The 25625-nt window shown below is 46.7% G+C and overlaps 1 protein-coding gene across 27 annotated transcripts in view; it reads left to right on the top strand.

Moving 5' to 3' along the window:
• LRRFIP2 (LRR binding FLII interacting protein 2) overlaps nt 1-25625 on the top strand; it is a 94709-nt gene that overhangs the window by 41543 nt on the left and 27541 nt on the right. For 7 of the 27 annotated variants that reach the window (XM_056804238.1, XM_056804242.1, XM_056804233.1 and 4 more), the window contains exons 3-15: nt 6623-6709; nt 7355-7405; nt 9648-9704; nt 9802-9846; nt 12154-12195; nt 12676-12741; nt 13334-13408; nt 13778-13825; nt 13908-13952; nt 15332-15379; nt 15933-16043; nt 16498-16566; nt 18008-18097. In XM_056804238.1, coding sequence (XP_056660216.1) covers nt 6623-6709; nt 7355-7405; nt 9648-9704; nt 9802-9846; nt 12154-12195; nt 12676-12741; nt 13334-13408; nt 13778-13825; nt 13908-13952; nt 15332-15379; nt 15933-16043; nt 16498-16566; nt 18008-18097 — 834 coding nt within the window. The remainder of the gene's footprint in view (nt 1-6622; nt 6710-7354; nt 7406-9647; nt 9705-9801; nt 9847-12153; nt 12196-12675; nt 12742-13333; nt 13409-13777; nt 13826-13907; nt 13953-15331; nt 15380-15932; nt 16044-16497; nt 16567-18007; nt 18098-25625) is intronic. The other 20 variants (XM_056804247.1, XM_056804251.1, XM_056804249.1 and 17 more) reach the window with 10 other exon arrangements.

Genomic DNA, 25625 nt, shown 5'->3' with positions numbered 1-25625 from the left:
TGCTCATCCTCTCTCCGCGCCACCGGTGCGCGGGCTCCTTGGCATCCCTCCTGTGTCTCGCCATCGCCCTCGTCCATCAGATTTCAGCTTTCCAGAGCCCGTTGTGTTCCCCAGCTCACAGCCATTCAGGAGCACTGGCTGAACGGGGGCATTAAAGACTTGGGGGGCACCTCTGTGTAATTCTGGGCCTGTAAGCTGGGCTTTCCGTGTGTGGACCAGGCCAGGCTCAGGAGTGGTGAAGGAACAAGATCTTCCAGGAGGCTCTGCCAAGTTCTAGTACTTGATGCAGCCAGTACAAGTTTCCTGAAATTTGGGGGTCCATCACAGAGCTGAGGAATACTTGCCCGGGCGCTAGGGAGGGGTACTTGCAAGGCAAGGTCAGCAGATGGGTAGGAGCCCAGCCGGCCCCCAATGTGGCAGGTGTGAAGGAGAGTCGTGTGAAGAGGTATGGTGGTGCTGGGGCCTTCCGCGCAAGCCTACGGAGGGTCTGTTCCATTTATTTGTGATGTTGTCGCGTCATTTCAGTCATGTCTGACTCTGTGACCCCATTTAGGGTTCTTCTGAGCAGAGACACAGGAGTGGTTTGCCATTTCCTTCTGCAGCTTATTTGCCAGATGAAAAAGCAAGTAGAATGAAGTGACTTGCCCAAGGTCCCAGAGCTTGTAAGGATGTGAGGATGATTTGAATTCAAGATGAGTGTCCCTGATTCTAGACCTGGCATTCTATCCATTAGACCACCTAAATGCCTATTTATTGGGCTCATTTAAAGAGATTTTTAGCCTTTTTTTTTGGTGACCCCTTGAGCAGTTGGGTGAAGTCTGTGATCCTCTTAGAATTATGTTTTTAAATGCATAAATAAGATAAATAGGATTACAGAAGAAACCGATTACATAGAAATACAGGTATCCCTTCCACATCGCAGAAGTTAGGCGTACGGTACCCTCCCTCGATCTGGAAAATCCGCATCAAATTCTTTGGTCTTCCTTTTGTACAAAGAAGTCTGAATTTTTTTCCTTCTTTAATGGGATGTTTACAGGGTTAAGTACTTGGTCTTGGGCTCTATGTAGGTCAATATTAAGTAAAAATGAGTTTCTAAACTTTTTCTGTGTTGTCTGCTGGCCTTTGAGTGTTGTTTGCAGTGTCTGCAAAACTGCCTCAAATTCCCATTTAATTTCTCATGCTGAGCCACAATATATTGAAACCCTGATGGGGAAAGTTGTGATGTGGAAGGGATGCCTGAACAGTTATCAAAATAAGGAAACTGATGAATAATTTCACATGTTAACCACCCTATGCGTAGGGATAACCTTTGGCAGGGACCCCAGATCCATGGTGTACTGACCAACGTACAGAACATGAACTAAGGTAGATGAAAACCAGGCCTGGGCTCAATTCACACTCTTGTCAGATTGGCAGAAGGATTCAGAGCTCTGCTATGGGATGCTGAATGTAAGAAAAGAAGGTTCACGCTCAGGTGACCAGAAAGCAGGTACGGCAAACGCGGGGTGCTGGGGACACAAACAGGGCACGCTGCGTAGGCCCTCCTGGCAAAGAGCCAGTTCTGTGAAGAACTTGTTCGTGTAACAGTGCAAAAGACAGGTTTTGAGGCCCGACCAGATCACTTGGTTTGTATTCGGCAACAGGGGACCTCATTGTCTCATTTTGGAGCAATCTTCTTTTCCATGTATTTTTTTTTCTTCAGAGAGTTTTAAATTGCACCAAGAGTCTATCATTTATTTTGATTCAAACAGTCAGGAATTGTTTGAAGTCCTATTACCTGTTTGCAGTTGGACAGGCAGATTGGTTTCGATTCACTTATCAAGTGTTTGATCATTAGCTTTGTGAATAAGACTGTCTTGGGAGGAGTGACTGGCCCTTGGAAGATCTGGATTGACAGACTGGAAGGTCCAGAACCGAGGAAATGCGATTCAGAGGGATGTGTGGGTGCAGAATGTTATAGGGGGGAGGTAAAAAATGAGAGGAGCTAAGAAATTGCATGGGTTCAATGGAAAGAACTGTGGGTTGGGACTCCAAAGATTTGGGCCCTTGGGATTCAGACACTCTCCCTGGGTCATGTTGGGTATGTTTGAGCTGAACTTTGGCTTCTACCATTATCCCTCCTCTATGGCTTCCACCCCCTGATTCAGGCCCCCATCCCCTCACACCTGAACTATTGCAGTAGCTGCGTGGGGGGTGAGGTTGTCTACCTGCCTCCCCTCTGGCCTCCTTTCAGTCACTAAAGTCATTTTCCTAAAGCCCAGGCCTGACTTTGTCACTGCCATACTCATTAAACTCTTCGTTCCGTGTCACCTCCAAGATCAAACACAAGATGATCTAGTTTTGGCACTGAAACTTCTTCATGATCTATCCCCCTCCTACCTTCCTAGTCTTCTCTCACAGTACCCCTATGTAGTTTGCTCTCCAGTGACAGCAGCTTCTTTGCCAAACCCTCCATCTCCTGACTCTTATGGCATTTTTGCTGGCTGCCCTCTGTGCCAGGAATGCTTTGCCTTCTCATCTGGATCTCCTAGGGTTTCCCATCTTCAAAATGGAAGAGATTGTACTAGATAATCTTAATTTTTTTTAATTTTTAAAATTTTTATTGATTAATTTAGAATATTTTTCCATGGTTACATAATTCATGTTCTTTTCCTCCCCTCCCTGAGTTGACAAGCAGTTCCTCCAAGTTATCCATGTATCATTGCTCAAAATCTATTTCCATGTTATTCCTATTTGCGATAGAGTGATCTTTTCACACCAAAACCCCAGTCCTATCCCCACCGAACCACATCGTCAAGCAGTTGTTTTCCATCTGCGTTTCTGCTCCCACAGTTCATTCTCAGGATGTGGAGAGCATCATAAGTCCCTCAGAATTGTCCTGGGTCATTGCATTGTTACTAGTAGAGAAGTCAGTTACATTCGATGGTGCTACAATGTATCAGTGTCTGTACAATGTTCTCCTGATTCTGCTCCTTTCACTCTGCATCTAGATGATCTTTATCATAAATTACAATAAATTTCTAGTCCTCCAGACACTGATGTCTAGGAAACACAACAGAAAAGTCGAAGTCCTCATGAATTATAAGCTGAATGGGGAAAAGATAACACCAACCATTTTCTGGAACAGTATCTCTTGTGGTCCCCTGCACAATGCTATTCATTACTGCTTGGTTCACCTTTCAGTCAACACAAACCCTTCTCTGACTAATGGCCTTAATTTGAGTTTCCTCCCTTCTTTGACTCTTGCACTTATGTTTGCCCAGCCGATCGCTCCAGAGGAGCGTTGAGCTCTTTAGCATGTGTGGGTCCCAGCTGCCCATCCTCGGAGTTGAGACCATTGAGAACCCTGGGCAGGTCCCCCGATGTGATGGGATGCGATGCAGTCTGCTTTCTTTTCATTTCTGGTCCTGTTCATAGATCTTCCATGTCGATTGTGTAAGTGAGCTCTGCTGGCAGGCTATCCCAGTGAGCTGCTTTCCCCACAATGCCACATCCTGATACATAGATAGCTGTGGGCATGACTCTGGAATTAAAAATAATCACAGAACTCAAAATGAGCTCTCGAAGCTCTGGCTATTCAACTGGAAGTTCACAATTTTTATTTCTCCTACTGAAGACACTGCTCTTCTCATTTAACTTTAAAAGAGATTGTGGGTAGGCCATGTTAAAATAATAAAACTGACTTTCTACCTAAATGAATTTATTTATTTATTCAGTGCCGTGCCAATTAAACTGCCCCAAAATTATTTTATAGAAATGGAAAAAATAATAATTCATCTGGAAGAACAAAAGGTCAAGAATATTAAGAGAATTGATGAAAAAAAATATGAAGGAAGGTAGCCTAGAAGTACCGGATCCCAAACTGTACTACAAAGCAGAAATCATCAGAATAGTCTTGTACTGGCTAAGAAATAGAATGGAATAAATGGCTATAGCAATTTAATGTTTGATAAACCCAAAGATTCCAGCTTTGGGGATAAGAACTCAATATTTGACAAAAACTACTTGGAAAACAGTATGGCAGAAACTAGTTATAGACCAGTGATGGCGAACCTTTTAGAAATGGAGTGCTGGATCCCACCCCCACCCCATCCCCCAGACCAAGTGCTGTGCCACCCTCACCCAGAGACCATGTGCTGTGCCCCTTCTCCCCACCACATGCTGAGTATGCCCCTCCCCCTAACCCTACACAAGGGAAGGAGAAAGCTCTCCCATTGGGCTGCTGAGGGTTCACCCAACAGGAGGGTTGCGTGAAGTGAGGAATGCCCTCAGCAAGTGTAGAGAGGGGGAGGGGAGCTATCCAAGCACCCCACTCCCCTCCAGCTCTGTCGCCGGTGAGCTGTGCACCTTCCCCTGTGTGCTTCCATTGGGCTGATGGGTAGAGGAACATTGAAAAAAAACATCTTCGGGCATGGTGGAGAGGGGGAGGGGAGCAGTTCCACCCGAATCCCTCTGCCTTTCTAGTAATGAACTCTGGGGAGTTGGAGGTGGAGAGGGAGGGTGACCAACCCACAGAGAGTACTCTGCATTCCATTTTTGACTCCCGTGCCATAGGTTTGCCATCACTGGTATAGACCAATATCTCACACCAAGATAAGGTCAAAATGGGTATATGATTTAGACATGAAGAGTAATACTATAATAGTATAAGTAAATTAGGGGAACATAGACTAGTTTACCTGTTGGATCTATGGAGAATGGAAGAATTTAAAACCAAACAAGAGATAGTGTTCTAAAATGTAAGTGAATATTTTTTACTGTAATTAAATTTAAAAGTTTGTGTACAAACAAAACTCATGTAACCAAGGTTAGAAGGGAAACAATAAACTGTAAGAAATGATGAATACAATTATTTCAGAATAATTTGGGAAGACTTATATGAAGTGATAAAAAGTGAAGGGAGCAGAACAATTTAGCATCAGTATTGTAAAGACCACCATCTGCAAAAAACTTAGTAACCCTGACCAAAATCAACCATAATTCCAAAGGACTCATGTTAGGACATGCAATCCATCACCAGATAGAGGTCTGATGGACCTATTATGCAGTCAGAAACCTATTTTTTTTCTTTTTGGGGTGCAGGGGTTTGTAATATGACTAATTTGGGAATTTATTTTGTGTGATTATAAATATTTGTAATGAGTTTATTTTTCTTGGCTTTTCATTGGAAGAAAGAGAATGTGGAATTGAAAATAAAATAAAATTGCATTTAAAATACTTTTTGACTTGTTATTACTATTGTCCCTTTAGATTTATATTCATGATCTTTAGTTTTCTCCTTGAGATTTTTGATGATTTTAGTCTTTTTTTCTTTAGTGATTCCTATTGTTCACTTTCTGACACCGTCCCATTTGAGGACAATTTTACCTATGGGCTGGATCTCAGAGCTTTCTCTACCCTCTCCTTTATAATTCACAGTTCTTCAGCCTTTTAAATCTCTGTCCCAAGGGACATCAGATAGAAGCAAAATGTTGGGCTCTTTTACTCAGTGCCTTTTTCCTAACTCCTTTGGCCCTACTCTAGTTCCCTTAGTTCCACTGACGTTCTTAGCTATTTGAATTTCCATGGCCCTGACAGTGGTGGGGAGCATCAAACTCTAGTGTTGGACTACCATGCAAGTGTGTGGGTCCGCTGCACTCGTATGCTAGGAGCGAGGCAGACAGCGCCAGAGGGAGTGCTCGTGATTATGTTGGGCATTAGGGATTAGCCGTCTCTGCTCTGAGTTCATTGAATTTTTACCTTTTGGGGATTTTGGTGTCAAGGAGACTACTGAAGTTGCTTTATCCGCTCCTGTTTTGGAGAGGTGTGGCCAGTCATGAGAATTGGACAGAATGCCTGATCTCTTTCTTGCTGTTCGTGTGCCCTGGAATTCTCAGGTTCCCAATTTTGAAGCCTTCCAGGTTTCGGGGTATTGGAGGAGAAATAGATAGCAGATTTATGAGAGCTCTGGAAGGGGCAGGCAGGGAGGGCTTGTGATTGCTGTCATTGGAGAGCACGCCCAAGGTGGTGAGATCCCAGGTTTCTTGGAGGCTTTGTATGAGTGTATATATGGGTTCATTGGACTTAAGCGTGCAGTGAGAAACAATACAGCAATCTAAAAAAGGGGGTAAGGTAGGGAACTGAGGCTAGAAGGGGCTACAGTCCATTGACAGTGACTCATCTGACTGGTTGTGCTATACTTCCTTACTTGGAGCCTATTAAAAATTCGCCTGAGAAAGTTCAGTGCTTGAGATTTGTTGGAGTGAATAAGTAGACTAGATCGAGTCTCTTTCTTGAGTGTTAGAGTAAAAGATGGCATCCTTCCAGAGCTTGTTAGTTGATGCTCCTGAAAGTGGCTGAGGGGAGATCTAGCTTTCAGTGATCCCTTTTACCTTGTTATTTTTATTGGAATTAAATAGTAACTTCAAAAGGGCTAGAAAACTCCTCATTGTACCTGAGACAAACAATTTGAATCAGCTGGTTTGGGGATGCAAAGGAAGACAGACAACCTAAGGGGCTGACCTTAAGTTAGCCATCTCTGCTGCTCCCTGCTTTGCCCACCCCAAGTACTGACTGGACATGTTGCCCTACTTCATTTCCCCCCATTTCGGTGACTGATAGCCCTCTCTGAATCTGCTTGCAGGCTGAGGCCAGGCTGGCAGCCAAACGGGCTGCCCGAGCCGAAGCACGAGATATCCGGATGAGGGAGCTGGAGCGGCAACAAAAGGAGGTAAGAGGAATGGGGGGGGGGGGACAAGAAGAGAAATCCCCAGTAAAAGGAGCCATCACATGCCCCGTGAGCAAGGCCAAATGAACCACTCTAGATAACGGCTGGCAGGTATCACTGCAGGTGGATATAGTATGTGACGGGACATTTGGGGAAGTCATTCATGGTAGGAAGTTGGAATAGTCATCTTGGGGCTCATGGAAATGGGGAATATCAAAAATCGAACTGTGCTGGAACTCGGCAGCATTTTCCTCCTCCTTCATTTGACTGAGGCTCTGAAGTCCCCCCATTCAGAATGTTTGATGCCAGGTTCCAAAGTGTTCTGCAGCAGGGGGTATAAAAGCAAGAGATTCCTTTTGATGTTGGTGGTTGGTCTCTCGACTGTACCTCTGCAGAAATGGGGTTTACGGCTCATTTACTGCCCCGAATCGTCTAGCTCTCTCCTCTGTGCACTGAAATGATAGCGCGTGTGAGTCAGTGGGCAGACGCTGCCGTCGCTCCTCTTCGTTCCTTTCAGACCAGTGGGACGTCGTCCGTGCCTGGCCTGACTAATTAACACTGGGTTTGGGATTCAGAATGAATGAAACACTAGTGGAGGTTGATCACTCACTTCCACATTTGTTTGAAATCACATTTTTGCCTTCTTAGCACTCTCATCGTTCCTATGATCGGAAATGGGGACAAATTCACAAGTGGATGGTAGGCCCAGAAAGGCATGCATGCAGTGGGCACTTACTGACATAATGGAGTGAAGTACCTCATGTACTAATTGTTTGCAGTGTGCACTGGGCACGAATGTTTAGGACGTGTGGAGGGGACACACCAGAAGGTCCCTCTAGGACCTCCCATTGATGCTGGGAACAGTCCTATGCAAGAAGGACTCGAGCCACGGAACATGTTTATACTGTAGCTCCTTGTGTGTGTCCGTGTGTGTGTGTGTGTGTGTGTGTGTGTGTGTGTGTGTGTGTGTGTGTGTGTGTGAGAGAGAGAGAGACAGACAGACAGAGACAGACAGACCGACAGAAAGACAGAGAGAGACAGAGAGAGAGAGACAGAGAGAGAGTTGCTTTTTTAGATCTTGGTCTCAATGTATTTTTGGTCTTGAATTACTAGGTTGTCGGGACAGTGTTTGAAGGATGATCCAAACCATTCTTTCTTCTAAAAATGTATTGGAGGATTTTGCTAATCTTGTCATTTCAGCTTTCTTAGCTCCGACTTTGTTTCAAGGCCCTTGCCCAAGCCCCCAAACCGTCTGCCACAAGAGGAAGCCATGAACCCCAGGAAGGCTTCCCAGTGGCAGCTGAGAAATACCACTTCCAGCTCTCTCGATTGCAGTATGTAATTGGCAGGCTTCCTGACTGCCTCCTGCTCTAAGGACATAAGCTTCCCTAGGAGTCAAGTTGGGTCTTTTTGAGCAATTGGAAAGTACAGTCAGGAGATTGATCAGGATTAGAATGTCATTCTACAGAATTATTTATAAGCTAAAACCTCCTTTACAACAAAAAGTATAGGACTTGCTTTCTTTTTTTAGAGAACACGCCACCAGATTTCAGGCCCTCATGGTTTTCTCTCTGGGTACAAACATTGAATGTTCAGAAATTGCTAGAAGAGGAGCAAGGAAGGATGCTTCTTGGAATACTGAGAATAATGGACTTCCACTAGCCTGTTTTGTTTTGTTTTTCACTTTCTCTTATTTTCATTCTAGAAAAGTGAGAGAAATAATTGAGTGTCACACATACACGTAACTAACCATGAATGAGTGTTTTGGAACGTTCCTGTGTGGGCTAACCAGAAATTTTCAAGTTATGAGTGTTCAAACATTTGCTTCATTAACCTGGCATTCTAGTTTCTGTGCATGAGAAATAAAATACGAACGTTAAAAAATATCTAATGTTCATCAGTTCCTTTGAATCCTAATAATCTTTTATGATTCAAGTATTTGATTTAAATTTATTAAGTGCAGAATGAGAGCTGTGTGATGGTTTTCCTCAGACGACTAGTCTTGGAGTCAGGAAGACCTTGAGTTTTAATTCTGCCTTTTATATGTAGAAGGTTTGTAGTCCTCTTGAGCTCACAGTGACCCAGGCAGCTCTCCAAGATTCTGAGTTACAGGCACGCTGCTGGTTTGCCCTAGTGGAGGGAGCTTCCAAATTGTGAATTCTCTTCTGTTAGTCCCAGCCTCCTTCTCTCAACCAGAAAACAAAAAGAAAAACAGAGTGGAATTAAAAGTTGATTTGTGGCCACCACTTCAGCTTTTAACAGGCTCAGGTGTTATTGGCCATCCAGGATTTTGCATGCTCCTTGGGAGACCACTTATCCATACAAAAAGGGGAAGGGGACAGCCCTTGAGCCTCTCAGAGGCACCATATACATGACAGGCTCTTTGACCAGGGAGATTGTGGTGGATGGGGGGGCTCCATCCAAAGAAATGTCTTACATATTCATATAATAGTGGTACCAAGCCTTCTAGCTATTTTAATGGTATCTGCTCTCTCTCTTAAAAATATACTTGTGGGAAAACCATGCTTTTTCTCATCTCTGACAACTTGTTCTTTCTCCTGGGCAAGCTGGTCATTTCTGAGTCTGCACTCCTCCCGTGCTGGTTAAATTCACCATCCCGGCTGCCTTTTTAAATTAATAGTTTCTGGTCTTGTTGAAGTCCCTGGTGCTATGTAACTGATGCTGTCACAGAAATGCTGCTTGGCTCCTCATGATGCGCTGTTTTGCCCGAAATGTTCACCTTAACCCCAGAGCCTTCCATTGCTGGATGACACCATCCACGACTTGATCCTAAAGCTCAGATATCCAAACCTCTCCATTGTGGGGAATGTTGAAAGGGCTGGCTGTTTTGCTGTGGTCAAGCTTAGCTTTGCTGCACCCACTTGCTGCCCCCTTCTTCTTTCTCAATCACTAACTTTCCATTCATTCTCTCCTTTCTCAGGAAGATGCAGAAAGGGCCAGGTACTCTCACCGGTCCAGTCACCACCGCCCCCACCTGGTTTGTAATACCATCTGCCTATATTATCCCTTTTCTTTGGACTCCCCTCTTTAAATCCTCACCACAAACCTTTGTTTCGTTTTCTTTTTATTATCAGGGAGTCGAGGACGTGTTGTCCCCTCGAAATATTGGCAGCCACAGGGTTCGTATTTGTACCATCTATATTGTGAGAGCCAAAGCTTGTTTGTGTTAGCTTTCAGAAGAATCAGTGCATGAAGAATCGGGTGGCTTAGAGTGTCCATTTTTTTCTGTCTTGGAGAAACAATCAAAATCTTATTCAAATAATGATTTTTTAAAACTATAAGCAATCAAGTAAAATTATTTTTAATCAAATATTTTCTTCTTTTATAAGCATTTCTTTCCTGTGGTCTGATTCTTTTGGAGACTTATGTATGATTTGGGGAAACTCAAAGTAATTGCAAATGTGTTTGTTTCACTTATAATGCTACCCTGATTGGAACTGCATGTTTGGGACTTAATTTCTCCTTTTTTAGTGAATTCGTTGTTGTCCTGTTTCTGTGATTCTTGTCAAATGATGTTTTCGAGTACACATTGTCATTGGATTTCTTCTCAAAAAGCGTGCGATTTAGATCTTTCCTCCTGGAAGATGGCAGGTTCCCTTTGATTTCCCCAAAAGCTGTTGTTTAGTTCCTTTCAATACATCGGTTTGCAAGTCAGGAAGCGCGTTCCAGTCAGGGCCAGAAAAGCCATTTCTTTGTATTTTTTTCTGAACCGTCTCCATTTGCCTCGTGAAATGTATCCGATTTTGGTCAGGTAAATTTGAGGGGAGCCGTTTTTGCAAACAGCAAGTGAACTGGAAGTGCTATAGGAAGCCAAGGGTGTTCGCTTCTTACGACTAAGTTGCTTCAAGCGGTACGGCTTGCTGGTTCTTTGCATTTTTCAGCTGCTACGTGGCCCCAACACTATTTGACTATGTGTTAGTCTGCATTGTTGGTAAAAGCAGCACTTTTAAACCTTTTATAAAAGTCATGGAAGCTGGGGGCAAACAGGTACTGCCTGGTGTGATGGGGAAGACATGAGACCTCTTTGGGGCCTTGGCTGTAAGAGCTGTGGGCATGCTGGTCACACCGTTCTAGGCCCTTCGAGTGGACGGGCCCCTGGCAGAGAAGAATGCGGGGAAGTAAGCGGCGGCTGTTTGTTCCTTAAACGACACCAAGACTCGCAGGGACGCAGGACCGTGGAGCCCAGCTCGGGATCAGTGATCCCGATAGAGACCGCTCTGGAAACCCTAGACCGGAAGCGGTCCACATACAGCTCCAGCAGCACTGAAGAAGGAAGGCCTCGTGCCTGAGGGAGGGGCGCCTCCAGCAAACAAGCGCTCGGAGACCCCCTGCTTTTCCTGGGGGCTTTGATGCTCCCAAAAGCCTCTGTGCAGTTCACGGGATTCCAGCGCCGTGCCCTTGGCTGAGTTCGCGTCCACGTGGCCGAGAGGCTACAGAAGGTGGCAGGAGAAGGCAGGGGAGAGAACCGTCCTGAGCAGCCTGGGAAGAAGCATTCTGGACGCATTAGTCATGCTTTCGCATTGGCGTGAAGCGCCCCAGACCCAGGGCAGAGTGGAGAGCCTGGTCGCCCTTCTGGCACGCAGCGAGAGGGCCGGCTCGGTTAACCCTCGGGGGCCGCGACCTCAGGGCGGGCGCCTCCTCCCAGGCTTGGAGCGCGCTGCGGGGGGGCTCAGTGAGGCTCCGATGGGAGACCACAGGTAAGAGCAGCACTGCTGCCTTCCTGGAGCTCCGTACAGGGGACATGGGCAGCCAGGCCTCCCAGGGAAGGCACCCGCAGCGGGCTCACGGAGCCTTGTGGAGGCCTTTCTGCGCCCAACGGGGTGATCCGCTCTCTGGTCCGGAGGGCCGCGGAGCAACGCTTAGACGTGGCCTTCCGGAAAGCCGTCTGGCCAGCTGCGTGGAGGAGGGCCTGGAGGCCGAGAGACGGGGGAAGAGGCCGAGGGCGGAGGAGGGGCGTGTACAGAGAGGTGGTGGAGGCAGCCACGCCCTGCCCTGACAGGTGGGGGGAGTCAGGGGCCCTTTCATGGCCAGCAGGCTCGCCCTGGAGGGTGTGAGATGGCTGAGCTCGACCCTGGCAGGAGGCCCCCAGGTGCGGGCCGGCCTAGAGCCTGAGAAGGACACTGTCTTGGCAGAGCCAGGAGACGTCCCCTCCTCCGCTCCGTCACGGGGTCACTGCTTTCAGGAATGCCGGTCACCACGCTCTCCTGGGCGTGCCCTTGGCCGGAGCCTCCCTCGCTGCATCGCCCATTGACATGGTCGGTCCGGATGCCTCGTGCGGGAGCGGGCTGGGAATCCCTCATGAGCGCTGCTCGCTCTTAAATTAGGAGCTGAGCCCGTCCCTTTCTGGTCCTAACGAAGGTGTTGCTTCCTTCCTTCCCTCCCTTTCCTTTCCGATGTGACCCAATTCGACATCGCCGCACACCCAGCCTGACCCTCTGAAGGCTCGGCCTACGCAGCGCTCGTCCTCAGTAGGTGGCCCCGCGTGCATGGCCTGTGCTGGGGGGCTTCCCTCAGCGCTTGGCTCTACTCACCCGGGATGGGCACGCCTCTGAAGCAGCTGGCCATGGGGGGGCACGCCTCTGAAGCAGCTGGCCATGGGGGGGGCGCTTGCCAGAGCTGCTCTCCCTTCCGGCCTCACTGTAGAGAGACGAAGCCCAAGCCACATGCCGCGGGCCTGGCAGGTCCTCCTTGGATGTTATGCGGGCGCCTGCCTGCTCCTTTGCTGGGGGGCCGCGTGGGTCGAGGTGCCCCGTAGTGTCCTGGCAGGCCCCCGAGGCAGTGCGGATGCTCGGGGGCCCCTCTGTGTTTGGGGGGCGGCGGGGGGACCCCTGGCTTGGCCGCACAGAGCCCATCACACTCCCTCAGCTCGGCTTGCCCTCAGCCTAGTCCAGTGGGTTTTCGTGGGTCCAAAAGCCCGACGACGGTTTCACGGCCATGTTTGCTTGCAGAGCCGAGCCTACGGGGACTCTAATGGAACGAAGAGGAGGCCTTCCAGCAGCCACCGAGATGCCCTGGTTAGTGGGGCTGCGGGTCCCCCGTCTCCCCAGCCCGCCCCAGGGGGATGCTTGCGTCCCAGCTGACCCAGCAAGGCGGGCTGCTGACAGTCGGCCCTTGAGAACAAAACGAGGCTGGAATCTATGGCGGCCTTTTCCTGCAGGTCCCAGGCCTGCCCGACTGGGCCATCCTCAGTCCCTCAGCGCTTTCCTGGGTGTTAGGCCTGACTTTGGCCTCCGCTCTGTCCTCTGGATTCCCAGGTAGAGACGCTCGTGGCAGCTCCCTTCCTGTAGGAAGGGACTTGCAGTCACTGCAGTTATCGGCCGCCCAGCTGTGGAGAGCCTGCGATCCCGGAGGTCTTCCCTAATGGGAAAGCATCCCCTGGGAACGGCGTGTTGTAGGGGGTGGTCCTGCCTGGGCCAGAGCCGCTGGGACTCCTCTCTCCATGCACTTGCCTCTCTGCTGTCTCCCTGTCCTTCCGAGAGCTTCTTGAGGCCACGGACGGCCTCGGGCGCCTCACGAACACGTGCTCTCGTTTACGTGGTGCCGTGCCTATTGTGAGAGCGCGGTGGGCCTCCTGATCCTGCTCTTTCTTGCATTTTGCTTTTGCAGAAAGGCCTCTACTACGACCAGAGGAACTACAGCAGCCTCAGACCCAGCAAGCCCCCTTCTGCCTACTCCACTCGGGTCTGTTAGCATTTCACTTCTGCTTGATTGAAGGGTTTCTCCTTCGGGGGGTTTTCTCGCTTTGTGCCTTCTGGGTGGACGTTGACTTGTCCTGCAGTAAGCGAGCACGTGCCTGCCGGAGGGCCGCCTCTGGGCTCGGCTAAGGTGCTGGGGTTTCCTCCTCCGGCACCGCTGTGCAGGGACAACAAAGCCTGACCATCCTTCGAATACTCCCCAAATGCATTGCTTCTCTGTCCTTCTCGGTCCGGCACCGTCTCCCTAATAACTCTGCTTTAGGCCTTGGCGTCACTGCCCGAGATTGCTCGTGCCCTGTGCACTGGGGTTGTTCTCGCATCCCCACGGCTAACGCTTCTGTGTTGGTTTCAACAGGCTTCTTCCTTGTACGGAGAGCCCCCGGCAACTTCCAAAACGCACGGGGTTAGTACAGTCTCAGCGTGGAGTCTTCTGAGCTCGCTCCCGCTGACTTGTTTCCCAGACTTAAAAGCCCCCTTTTTTGTAGGTTTCTCGTGCAATAAACAGTGGTCTGATGAGAAGCGCCAGTTTGGTGCGTATCTTCCCACCTTAGCTTGTGCATGAATATTGGGGTGGCTCATGGGGTGGCTTGGCAGCATAAGCCTAAAGTCAAGGAAAGCCTCCTGGGTCAGTGATCACGCTAAGTGTTGGGACCGACAAAAGCACTGGGCCGTGCATCGCCTAAGAAGGCGGCGCTCCTGGCCCGCCATCCTGAGTCCTGGTGCCCAGGGCCGGTGGGCACGGACAGTCATCGTTACCCAGCCCTGCTTCTGGTCCCCTGACTTAGGAGGCAGCTGATTGGGCCACGGAGCAGAGAGGCAGGGCCTTGGCCCGCAGGGCCCGCCAGCTCGCCGGCGCTGTGACCCCACACAGTGGCGTGAGGGAAGAAGCAGACGCCCAGGCTTGAGACAGCATGGCCTTGTGGCTGGCCCTGAGAACTCAATGGGCTGAAGCTTTCTGCTTCTGTCTTTGTCTGCCCCCCCATGCCTTGTCTGGAGCAGATAGATTGAGCCTCGTCCTCATGGGCTGCCGAAAACGAGTAAGGAGTCCTTGGATAGGCCGTGCCCATATTTCACCCAAAACGATAATGGCAGGTTTGGCTCAGAAATGCTTTGGGCCTCACAACAGTCATCCGTCCTCTGAGCAATCAGTTGACCTGTCCCTGCCCCGACACCCAGGAGATGTGAGCCTCACTTCGTACTTCCGGGAAATGCGGAGCGAATGCCTCACGGCTTCCTTCCCAAGGTGGCTGTAGCTGTTACAGGAGCCCCCGTCACTGATGTTGTTGGGGAAGGGCTCCAAAGGCCCTGCCTTTTTAAAGGATTTGCCCCAGCGCACCCCTCTGCCTCATTTGATCCTGTAAAGGAGGGCAGATTTGGGGCTCTCATCCTTCCTCCTTTGGGGCATTTGTGAAGCCCAAGAGGAGGTGGAAGCCTATGCTAGGTGGTAGCCCCTGCCTTCTCAGCTGACCTCTCTCCAGCGTCAGCACGCACCCAAAGAAGGATGCAGGAAATGGGGCGCCATAAGGGAAGACACCGACCCTGGGTCACAGGGCCTTTTTGTCATTAGTGGAGCTCTTTCCAGCTTCAGGCCTGGCTCTGTCCTGGTTACACTACAGGGTCCCGGCTTCTGTTCCTAACTTCCTCTCCCCACTTTTCTCCCCGTCCTGAATGTTCTAAGAGCTTGCGGAGAGTGGACCCTCGTTAGTGCAGCTCTCGTGTAAGAAAGAAGCCGAGCAGAGCTTGGCTTGGCTCACGTGGAAGCATGACCAGGGCCTCTGAGGGAAGAGCAGGCCTCCTTAGCACTTCCAAACTGCTTGGCGTCATTGAGTGGGCAGCTGCCAAGTGAAGCCCAGCCTTTTGCAGCCCCCCGAACCCCGGAGAAACAACTCCTGTTCCCTTTTTTCTCCAGGCCTCTCTGGGTGACGTGGGATTGTATAGCCCTTACAGTTCTCGAACAGTGAGTCTTCTCCAGGGGAATGGGGAGTCTGAGGAGTGTATTCGTGTGTCTGTGGGTGTCGGGTGGGAGGAGAGAGAGAGAACCCTTTAATGGTGGGAAAATGCCATTTTAAAAGTGTCCCCATGACCTCTCCTCTCTGGGGCCATGCCCTGGCCCTTTACAAGAGGAAAATAAAAGGCAAGAAATTGTGGCCTCTGGGCAGGTCATTTTCTCAGGGTGGCCAAAGCTTCCCTTTGACCCTTCGTGGGATATTTCGGTCAAGTCAGCAAGTATTTGTTCAGCACCTACTGTGTGCCATCAAGAACAAAAGGCTGGCTCATCCTGCAGTCGGATAGGCGGGTGGGATGGCTTCCTCCTCTGTCTTTGGCTCTATAGAATGAAGCTACTTTGCCCAGAAGCCCTTCCGAAAAGCCCTCTGCTGGGTCCTGTGGGTGGGAAGGACTTGGGCCCGCCTTGGGTCCTCCCGCAATCAATGGCAAAAGTCCGTGCAGGAGTGAGAGGGTTCCAGGAGCTGAACACGGCTCTCAAACCGTTCTTCTTGCACGTTTTGTAGCCATCGGAGTATAGTTACTCGTCTCGAGCCAGTTCGTCCCGGAGCAGCCCTGTGGTGAGAGCTGCCCCTGCCCGGAGGCCTGCTTCACGGCGCCTCCCCTGGGAAGCCTGGGTAACGTTAGAGGGCCTGGAGGGGGGACCTTGACCAGCACCACCAAGCACGGCCATCCACGTCTTCAGGAAGTCACCCGTTAAAGCCGGGCCTTCTGCTCCTCTCCAGGCTGGGAGGGCAGAGCCTCGGAGGACAGGACCTGTGCCTGGAAGGAGCGAGGGCGGCTCCGAGGCCGCTCTCATCAGGGGAGGCTTGGGCCTCCTCCTTGGTGGCCTGGCCTGCTCCTCCCCTCCATGGGCAGCCAGCCCCAGGCTCTCAGCATGTGGGTGCCAGGCAAAGACAAACGGTTCGCTTGTGCTCCTTGCCTCCCCCAGGGTGGGCTTGTTTCCTTTATCTCCCCAGTCATGGCCCAGAGGAGGCCGTGGGTATGCTAGCTTCAGAGGAACAGTGAGATTGGCAGAGAGCACCAGTGACCCTGACGGCCCTTTTAACGATCTCCTCTTACCTCGGATAGTTTTCAGACGATGACACCTGGAGTCTCGCGTCCTCAGATCGCGGCAGCCACGGGCCAGGAGCTAGCGTGGTGAGCTTGCTTTGCATGCTGCCAAGGGAGCCACGTGGCAGCAGCCGTCACCGTCACTGGGTTCTGTCTTTCTTTTTTGTTCTTTTTTTAACCCTTACCTTCCATCTTGGAGTCAATACTGGGTATTGGCTCCAAGGCAGAAGAGTGGTATGGGCTAGGCCATGGGGGTCAAGTGACTTGCCCAGGGTCACACAGCTCGGAAGTGTCTGAGGTCAGATTTGAACCCAGGACCTCCTGGCTCTAGGCCTGGCTCTCCATCCACTGAGCTACCCAGCTGCCCCCTAACTGGGTTATTTCTGATGGCCACAGGAACCCATCAAATGATTATCAATTAGCTGATGCCACGGGATAGCCAAAAAGCCCAGAGCATTTCTGCTTGAATTTGTCCTGTTGCTCCTGTGGCTTCAGACAGGACTTGTGGAGGAAGGAGGCTTCGGTGCTTCTCTGGGATGAAGCCCAGACTCCGCTGCACTGCCATGGCTATGAAGGGTGCAGCCCTAGTAACGGGGGCCTTTGAGCTTTTCCTCCCTTTTTGTTGTTCTGCTTGTGCCTAGGGCTGTGTGTTAACCTTGAACACCTCTCTTGCACTGAGGCTACAAGCACGTTCCTGGCAGGTTAGACATGAGTTAGTTTACAGAACATTTGTTCTGCGGGGTGCCTCCTCCTTTAAAAACAATTTTGTGTTTGTTTGTGTGAAACGGTGCTAGTGAGGGGGCAGCAGGGCAGGAGCATCCCTCTGGCCTCTGTCCTTCCACACAATTCTTGAGCTTCTAGAGAAGTACGAGGACAAGCCAGGTTGGGATGCTGGGCATGGCTAGTGCCTGTGCCTGTCCGGGAAGGGCTGACATGGCTCAGCAGAGGAGATGCTCATAGAGAGAGGGGACCTTGGCAAGCCTCGTGGAGGATGAGGCCAGAGAATATACCTGTAGGCAGTACAGTTCTTCATTGGCCTGGCCAGGCTCTCCGAGGACTGAATCTTGGTTTCTTAGTCTCTTTTCTCATAGGAAAGAATCAGATCATTTTAGTGGTCCAAATCTTAGCTGCTCCAGGAGGACTTTGTTGGGCCTTCCTCCCTGAGATGACCTCCCATCTCCTCCGGATGTGTCTTCTCTGGGCCTGTCTACTGACATCTTTTCTCTGCCATTAGAATATGACCTCCCTCAGGTTGGGGCTCTTTGTTGTTGTTCTTGCCCAGTGCTTACATATTGGAGAATGAGTCATCAGGGCTTAGTAATGCCTTTTGATGAGTTGGTTGGCCCTGGAAGGCTAAGAGGCACAGAGATGCTAGCCAGAAAGAGAGTGCCCTCCCCTGGTCCCCTGAACAAAACCAGGGACAACTTCTGAGCTTTGATTTCACCCTTTCTACAAGTGTTCTGGGCTGCCCTGCCCTCCTTCCCCTTGTCACCAATCATGACATGATCTCACTTCTCCCACATTGAAGGTGTCCGCTGCTGATTGCTTTGGGCGCTCCAGTCGGAGGGGAAGTGTCGTCTCTGACGTGGACGATGTCATTATCCCGGATGTGAACAGTGTGAGTGCATGGCATGGGCTGGTCCTGTGGATGTGGCAGGGCCTCCCACCCCCACGCTGTGGTCTGCAGTGACAGTTTCCAAACTAACAATGGGAGTTTGCCTCTTTAGAGGATTTAAAATTGGAGACATAATTGTTTTGAAACAAATTTAGCAAATCTAAAGTCGTCTCCAAATTTGTTGTGTTCGGGTCACCCGTGTCCACTTGCTTGTTCTGGGAGTGTGTGAGTTGTAACCCCATTTCCACCTGCATCTCACTTAATGCAAGCACTTTGCTTTGGTGTAACTGGGTGGGCTCAACTCCATTTATTGGAGAGTTCGTTTTATTAAAAGAATTTGTGTGGAATGCGTTGTTTTAACTGAAAGCTTTTTGATTGTTGGACTTGTCTAACAACGGAGCTGAGACAGCTCTGAGCATGGCAGAGCTTTCCTGGTTCACAAGAATGGCAGGCCAGTCAATGAGGAGTTTGAATCAAAGGAGAACCAGTGATTATTGTGATATTTTTATTCAAATAGATTTTATTTTCCCAGTTACATTTAATAACAATTTATTTTCAACATATATTTTCTGAAATTTTATGGTCTAAACCATCTCTCTCCTTCCCTCTCCTCCCCACTACTTGGGGATGGTAAGCAATTTGATCTGGATTATACATGTATCATCATACAAAACATACTTCCATATTATTCATTTTTGTAAGAGAAAAATCATATAAAACCAGAAACCCAAAATAAAACCCTAAATAAACAAATGGGGAAGGTCATCTGCTTTGGCAGTTCTTTCTCTGGAGATAGATAGCGTTCGCCTTCGTAAGTCCTTCAGAATTGTCTTGGATCATTGTAATGCTGAGAGTAGCCAAGTCTTTCCCAGATAATCATCATCCAGTATTGCTGTTACTGTGTACCATGTTCTCCCACTTCTGCTTATTTCACTCTGAATCAATCCATGCAGATCTTTCCAGCTTTTTCTAAAATCTTACTGTTGTAAATTTTAAAATTAAATCTCAATAACAAAACCATCATATTTTAGGAGATTTAGTAACGATCATTAGAAATCAAGGAATAAAGAGGATACAAAATAAAGACCACGTGCCCATGGCTGATCAGCCAGTTCAAACGCCTGCCTTACCAACACCAAGCTCAGGACAGGAAGTAAAGAGGCAGGACCTTCCACGTCCCTGCCTAATATCCCCTGTCTACAGGAAGTCATAATGACAGGAAGTCGGTGAGCTCCCGGGAAATGTAGTTCTTTTTTAGGGTAACAGAATATCACTTATACACTGTTCATCATTTCTTATAGCACAGTAGTATTCTGTCACTAACACATACCACAATTTGTCCATTTTCTAATTGATGGACTTCTCAATTTCCAATTCTTTGCCACCACAGAAAGAGCAGCTATAAATATTTTTGTACAAGTAGTTCCCCCCCGATTTTTTTTTTCATCTCTTTGGGATACAGACCCAGTAGTGGGTATTACTGGATCAAAGGCTATGCATCGTCTGATGGCCTCCTTTGGGCATAGTTCCAAATTGCCCTCCAGAATGGTTGGATTCGTTCACAACACGACCAGCCATGTGTTGGTGTCCCAATTTTGCCACATCCCCTCCAACATTTATCATTTTCCTTTACAAACAATCTGATAGATATGGGATGGTACCCCAACATTGTTTTAATTTGCATTTTTCTACTCCGGAGAGATTTAGAACATTTTTTCATGATGATTGATAGTTTTGATTTCTTCCTCTGAGCTTGTTGATATCCTTTGAGCATTTGTCAGTTGGGACTTGTGTTCTAAATTTAACTTAATTTGCTAAATATTTGAGACATTAGAGCTTTATCAGAGAAATTTGTTATAAGCTTCCCACTGCCCCCATTTTGTTGTTTCCCTTCTAATTTTATGCTGCCTCTGCCACCTCCACTTCATCCCGGCTGGCGCTTGGTCGTCTGTCCTCGCCCGGGCCCAGCCGCGCTGCACTCCTCATGAGCAGCAGCGGCTGAGGAAGCTTCGCCCCGAGAGGAGGTGAGGTTCAAATTGCCAAACACAGTTGAGTCGACTAATCCCCTCAAGAGAAAAACCTCTGAGTAAGTTTTCACCTCTTTGCTCCTGGCAAGTTTACAAGTTGCCCGACCTTTATAGGTACCTAGCATCCCATTGTATCAATTCTAAAAACAGGCATGCTGAAAGAACTCCTTGCCTCTTTATAAGTATGGGTCTAAGTACTTTCATTGTTTAGCGAGGAGTTTTCTCCCCTAAAGCAGTCTTAAGTACGGGTGGAGTAGAGGTCCTCCCATTTCTGATCCTGGCGAGTTCTCACAGTCAAAATGGGGAATGTTCCCAGCAGGAAATTGTTCCAATTGAGAATTCCCCAATGGGGAAATTTTAAACATTCACAAGTCTGAGAAATTTCAAGATTTATAATCCCCCCGATGATCACTGGGAGACTAGTCTCCCCACTGATCATTTAACATAATCAATTTGTAATCCTAAATGCACTTCTAACTATAGATATACACGATATTCAAATTTCTAAGAGGAATTAGAATAGTGAGGGAAGAAATAGAAAAGAAAAGAAAGCAAAACCAATGATTTGCTAGGCGCATTTACAGAAAGCCAAATTAGGGGCAGTCCCTTTTGGCATAAATGTGTACATTTACAATAAATGTTCAATCAAAGTTCAGTTCAATCAATCATATCCAAAGTTCATTCTTGATCTTCTTGATGAAGTGTAGGTTTTCCGGCATCTTTCTGCAACAGTTCATTCTCTGGATATACAAGTTTCAAGCTTCTTCCTTGAAGATCTTTTCTCGAACAAAATCAAAATCTTGAATTTTTATAAAAGTACAATCTTAAACAAAAAAATCAAAATTCTTGGATTTTTATAAAAATACAATCTCAAACAAAAAAAATTCAAAAATTCTTCGATTTTAAATTAAAATACAATCCCCCCTGAAGTAGGTGTTAAAAAACATCCAGTTTAGCTCAGAATGCAATGTTCAGTTATGGGGGTGTATGAAAATAATCAAAAACATAAGAAAAAATTCAAAATAGGTCCTTGTATAGGTCCAGTTTCAAGTATTTTCTATCCCACAAGTATGTAGGACAGAATGCAGTAATATTTCACTTAGCCATTTGTAGCCAAGACTACAGGAAGTTGCCATAATATAAGAAGAGAAGAATTAGAATTCTATTTTGATAGGGAAACATCATTCCCTCGTCTGATTTTTTTGTCATTCTCAGGGATATAGGGAGCCAGCATGATAGTCAAACTTTGTACTTGTATGAGTACTTTGCAGAGAGTGTAGATACAAGGAAGTCCTACGACTTAACGTATGTCAAGCGTCGCAACCTCGAGTCTCACATTAGTATTTCATGTGTGCTCTTTTTGGCACTTTTCTGGTTAAGTCTGTGCTCCTTGTTTTCATCCCATTTTCTGGAATCAGATACAAACATTAATCACAGTCCTATAATATTTTATCAATAAATGGCAGGTTCCCATAGTTTAAAGCTTTTGCATTGATATTATAGCAAGAATATATATATTAACTTGTATTACTGCAGAAAAATAATATTATTTATGTGTACCTTTAGTACAAGAAATGAGAAAAAATCAAATATTCTAATCAAAATAAAGAAAAGCAATAATAAAAGTAAGGAAAAAATCAGTAATTCAATGTCTTTTCAAAAAACAACATCCATTTGTCTATGGATTATTATCTCCAATTTATGTGATAGGATACAGTCAATCAGTCTCAGCAGAAGATGCTTTCTTCACATGTGAGCAGTGAATCCAAGAGTCTTTTTCTCCAATCTTTATAGATGTTGGAGTAGTTAACAATATTTGGAATGGTCCTTCCCACGAAGGCTGAGTTGCTCCAGTTCGCTTGAAATTCTTAATATAAACTTTATCTCCTGGATTCAGGTCATGCAGAGAAAAGTCTAGTGGTCCGGCTTGTACTGCAGCTCCGGATTCATGAAGTTCACATAGTTTGTGCTGTAATTCCTGTATATAGGAAGCAGTAGTAGTATCCCCCCCTAATAATGATGTGTATGCTGGGGAGAAAGGCTTAGCCTGTATAGGCGGATGTCCAAAAAGCATCTCAAATGGTGAAATATGTAAGTCTCCTCTAGGCCTACTTCTAATATAAAATAGGGCCAAAGGGAGAATTTCAGGCCATTTTAAATGGGTCTCAGTGCATAATTTGCCAATCATAGTTTTAAGTTCTTTGTTCATCCTCTCAACTTGGCCTGAACTCTGGGGATAATATGGAACATGGGATTTTGGAGTTATCCCCAAGCAAGCATATATCTGATTTAGAACAGAATCAGTAAAATGACTCCCCCTATCGGAATCAATACGTGCTGGCAGGCCAAAGCGAGGAATAATTTCTTTTAAAAGCACCTTAGCAACAAAAGCTGCTGTGGCTCGGGTCGCAGGAAATGTTTCCAGCCATCTGGTTAGTTGATCTACAATTACTAGACAAAATTTATAACGTCCAGCCTTTGGAATCATTATGAAATCTATCTGCAGGTGCTCAAAGGGTGTGTAAGCCAGAGGATGCCCACCAAAGGCTTTGCCATGAAAGGCATGTTGGTTATATGCCTGGCAGGTAGAGTAAGCTGAACACGCTTTAGAGGCTATGGTAGTTATACCAGGGGCTATCCATACTCTCTTAACAGAGTCCATGATGCCCTGGGTGCCAAAATGACCATTTTTATGAATAGATTGGCAAATTTGGTGATAGAAACTTCTAGGGAGCAGGGGTTTCCCTTCAGACGATACCCACACTCCATTAATCTGTTTTGCTTTAAATTTTTGTTTCCATTTTTCCACTTCCTTTTCATTATAGGAAAGTGGTAGATTTAAATCATTAGTGCTTGTTAATGTTAAAATTAATTCCGGTCTTTCTATGGCTGCTAGCTTTGCAGAGGCATCTGCTCAATCATTTCCTCTAGAGACAGGGTCAGTGCCACCTGTATGGGCAGAACAATGAACTACAGCTAGGGCTTCAGGAAGCTGGAGAGCAAGAACTTCATTAATAATTTCTGCATTAGCTATAGATTTTCCAGCTGAGGTTAAAAATCCTCTCTGGAGCCATAACATTCCGACTGAGTGACAAATGCCAAAAGCATATCTAGAATCCATATAAATTGTTGCCTTTTTATCCTTGGCAATTATACAAGCTTGCTTCAGAGCTATGAGTTCTGCTCCTTGAGCACTAATGTTAGAAGGTAGTGAAACTGACCATTCAGTGGCAAATTCTGAGATTAAGGCAGCTCCAGTGTAACATATGCCATCCCTCATAAAAGAGGAACCATTGGTAAATAAAATCAGATCTGCATTGTCTAAGGGAGTGTCCAAGAGATTATCTCAAGGCTTTTCTGCCATGGACACTAATGTTTCACAATTGTGTAATGGTTCTCCTGAAGTTGGTAAATCTGGAAGCAAGGTGGCAGGGTTAAGAGTAGTACAACGTTTTAAAGTAATGTTTTCACTATTTAATAAGGTTATTTCATATCTTGTAATTCTCTGATCCAAGAATGCCTGTGTTCTATGTTTTATCAACAATGCTTCTACCTCATGTGGGCACATTATTGTTAATGGACATCCCAATACTAAATCAACAGTTTTTGTTACTAGTAAGGCTGTAGCAGCTACTCCTCTAAGTCATGGTGGTGCTCCTGCTGCTACTGGGTCCAGTTGAGCAGAATAATAAGCAATTGGGCGCTGAGAAGGTCCCAAAGTCTGAGTTAACACTCCAGAAGCTACACCTCTTCGCTCATGCACATACAAAGTAAATGGCTTGTTGTAATCTGGGATGCCTAGAGCAGGAGCAGACATGATAGCCTTTTTTAGATCTGATAGAGCTGACAAGTGTTCAGGCTCTAATTTGAGGGGTTCAGGAACCGAATCCTTTGTTAATGCTATAAGGGATTTAGTAATTTCCCCATAGCAAGGAATCCATTGTCTGCAAAACCCTGTTGCTCCTACAATTGCTCTCAACTGTTTATTAGTAGTAGGAGCACTTAAATTTTGAATATTCTCAATTCGTTTTGGAGAACTATAACAAGCACCTGCAGACAGGATGAATCCCAAATATTTTACTTTTGGGAGACACCACTGAACTTTATCCTTCAAGATTTTATGTCCTCTTTTGTGCAATTCCAAAAGAAGGTGTTTGCTATCTTGACATGTTTTTGCGTCTGTTGAAGCCAAGAATAGATCACCTACATATTTGATTAATTTGCTATTTTTAAATGTTATATTGTCTGTGTCTTGACTCGAAATTTGTTCAAATAAACTCGGACTTTCCACATAACCCTGTGGCAGCCGACTCCATGTATATTGTGAGCCCTTCCAGGTGAAAGCAAAAATATGCCTGGAGTTCTCATGTATTTTAGAATTGATACAATGGGATGCTAGGTACCTATAAAGGTTGGGCAACTTGTAAACTTGTCAGGAGCAAAGAGGTGAAAACTTACTCAGAGGTTTTTCTCTTGAGGGGATTAGTCGACTCAGCTGTGTTTTCTCTGGTTCAGACTTACTCAGAGGTTTTCTACTAAAGGGATTAGTCGACCCAGCAATGTTTTTAGAATGGGTTGTCCTTTGGAAAATGTCTACAGTGATTGGTAGATAGAAGAACTTAGGGGAGATGACATAGGAGAAAACCCCCTATATAAGATAGAGATTTGCTTGAGAAGGGGGCTCTTATGAGTAGCCTTTTGGAGAGCTCTCTTATGAGAATCACTTGAGGAAGAATCTCTTGAGAGAGGCTCTGGAGAAGGGAAGCTCTTGGAGGACAATCTCTAAGGAGGTCTCACTGGAGCTCTTCTGAGGGGACTCTGTCCTTCTGGAGGCTCTTGAGAGAGGCCCTTTGAAACAGTCTCTGGCTGGATCTATCTTTGAGAAGGACTCTGGCTGGAACTCTCTCTGGGGAAGTCAGCTGAGATGGAGCTGGCCTGGTGTCACTAGAATCCTTGCTTAGACAGACCTTATGGTGAGTGATAAAAGACTGACTGATTCTCTCTCTCTTAAGACTCAGGTGTAGGCCATGTTGGCTTAAGGCCCTTCATACTTATACCTTTTTCTCTCTCTCTCTTTCTTTGATTACTCATTGTATTGTTAATTAAAATCTCTATAAAACCCAGTTGACTTGGGTATATTCATAATTGGGAATATATTCCCTGGCGACCACCTTATATTTGATTTAAAACCAAGACACTGTAGTGAAACATTTTCTGCGGTCAAATTTACTCACCCACTCTTATATCTACTATAATTTATATCTTCCACTATTTAATCACTACAGTTTATGACCCCAACTCTTTTAACTGCTACAGTTTATGGCAACCAACTACTTTTAAATGTTACAGTTTATGTCTCCCACTATTTTAAAGATAACAGGTTGCATTGGTTTTGTTCCTACAAAAGCTTTCTAATTTAATATGGTCAAAATGCTTTATTTTATAACTTACAATGCTCTCTATCTTTTGTCATAAATTCTTCCCTTTTCCATAGATGTGCCAAG

The sequence above is a fragment of the Monodelphis domestica genome, chromosome 7 (genome assembly GCF_027887165.1).
Source record: "Monodelphis domestica isolate mMonDom1 chromosome 7, mMonDom1.pri, whole genome shotgun sequence".
NCBI lineage: Eukaryota > Metazoa > Chordata > Mammalia > Didelphimorphia > Didelphidae > Monodelphis > Monodelphis domestica.
This window is presented reverse-complemented; position numbering and strand designations above follow the sequence as displayed.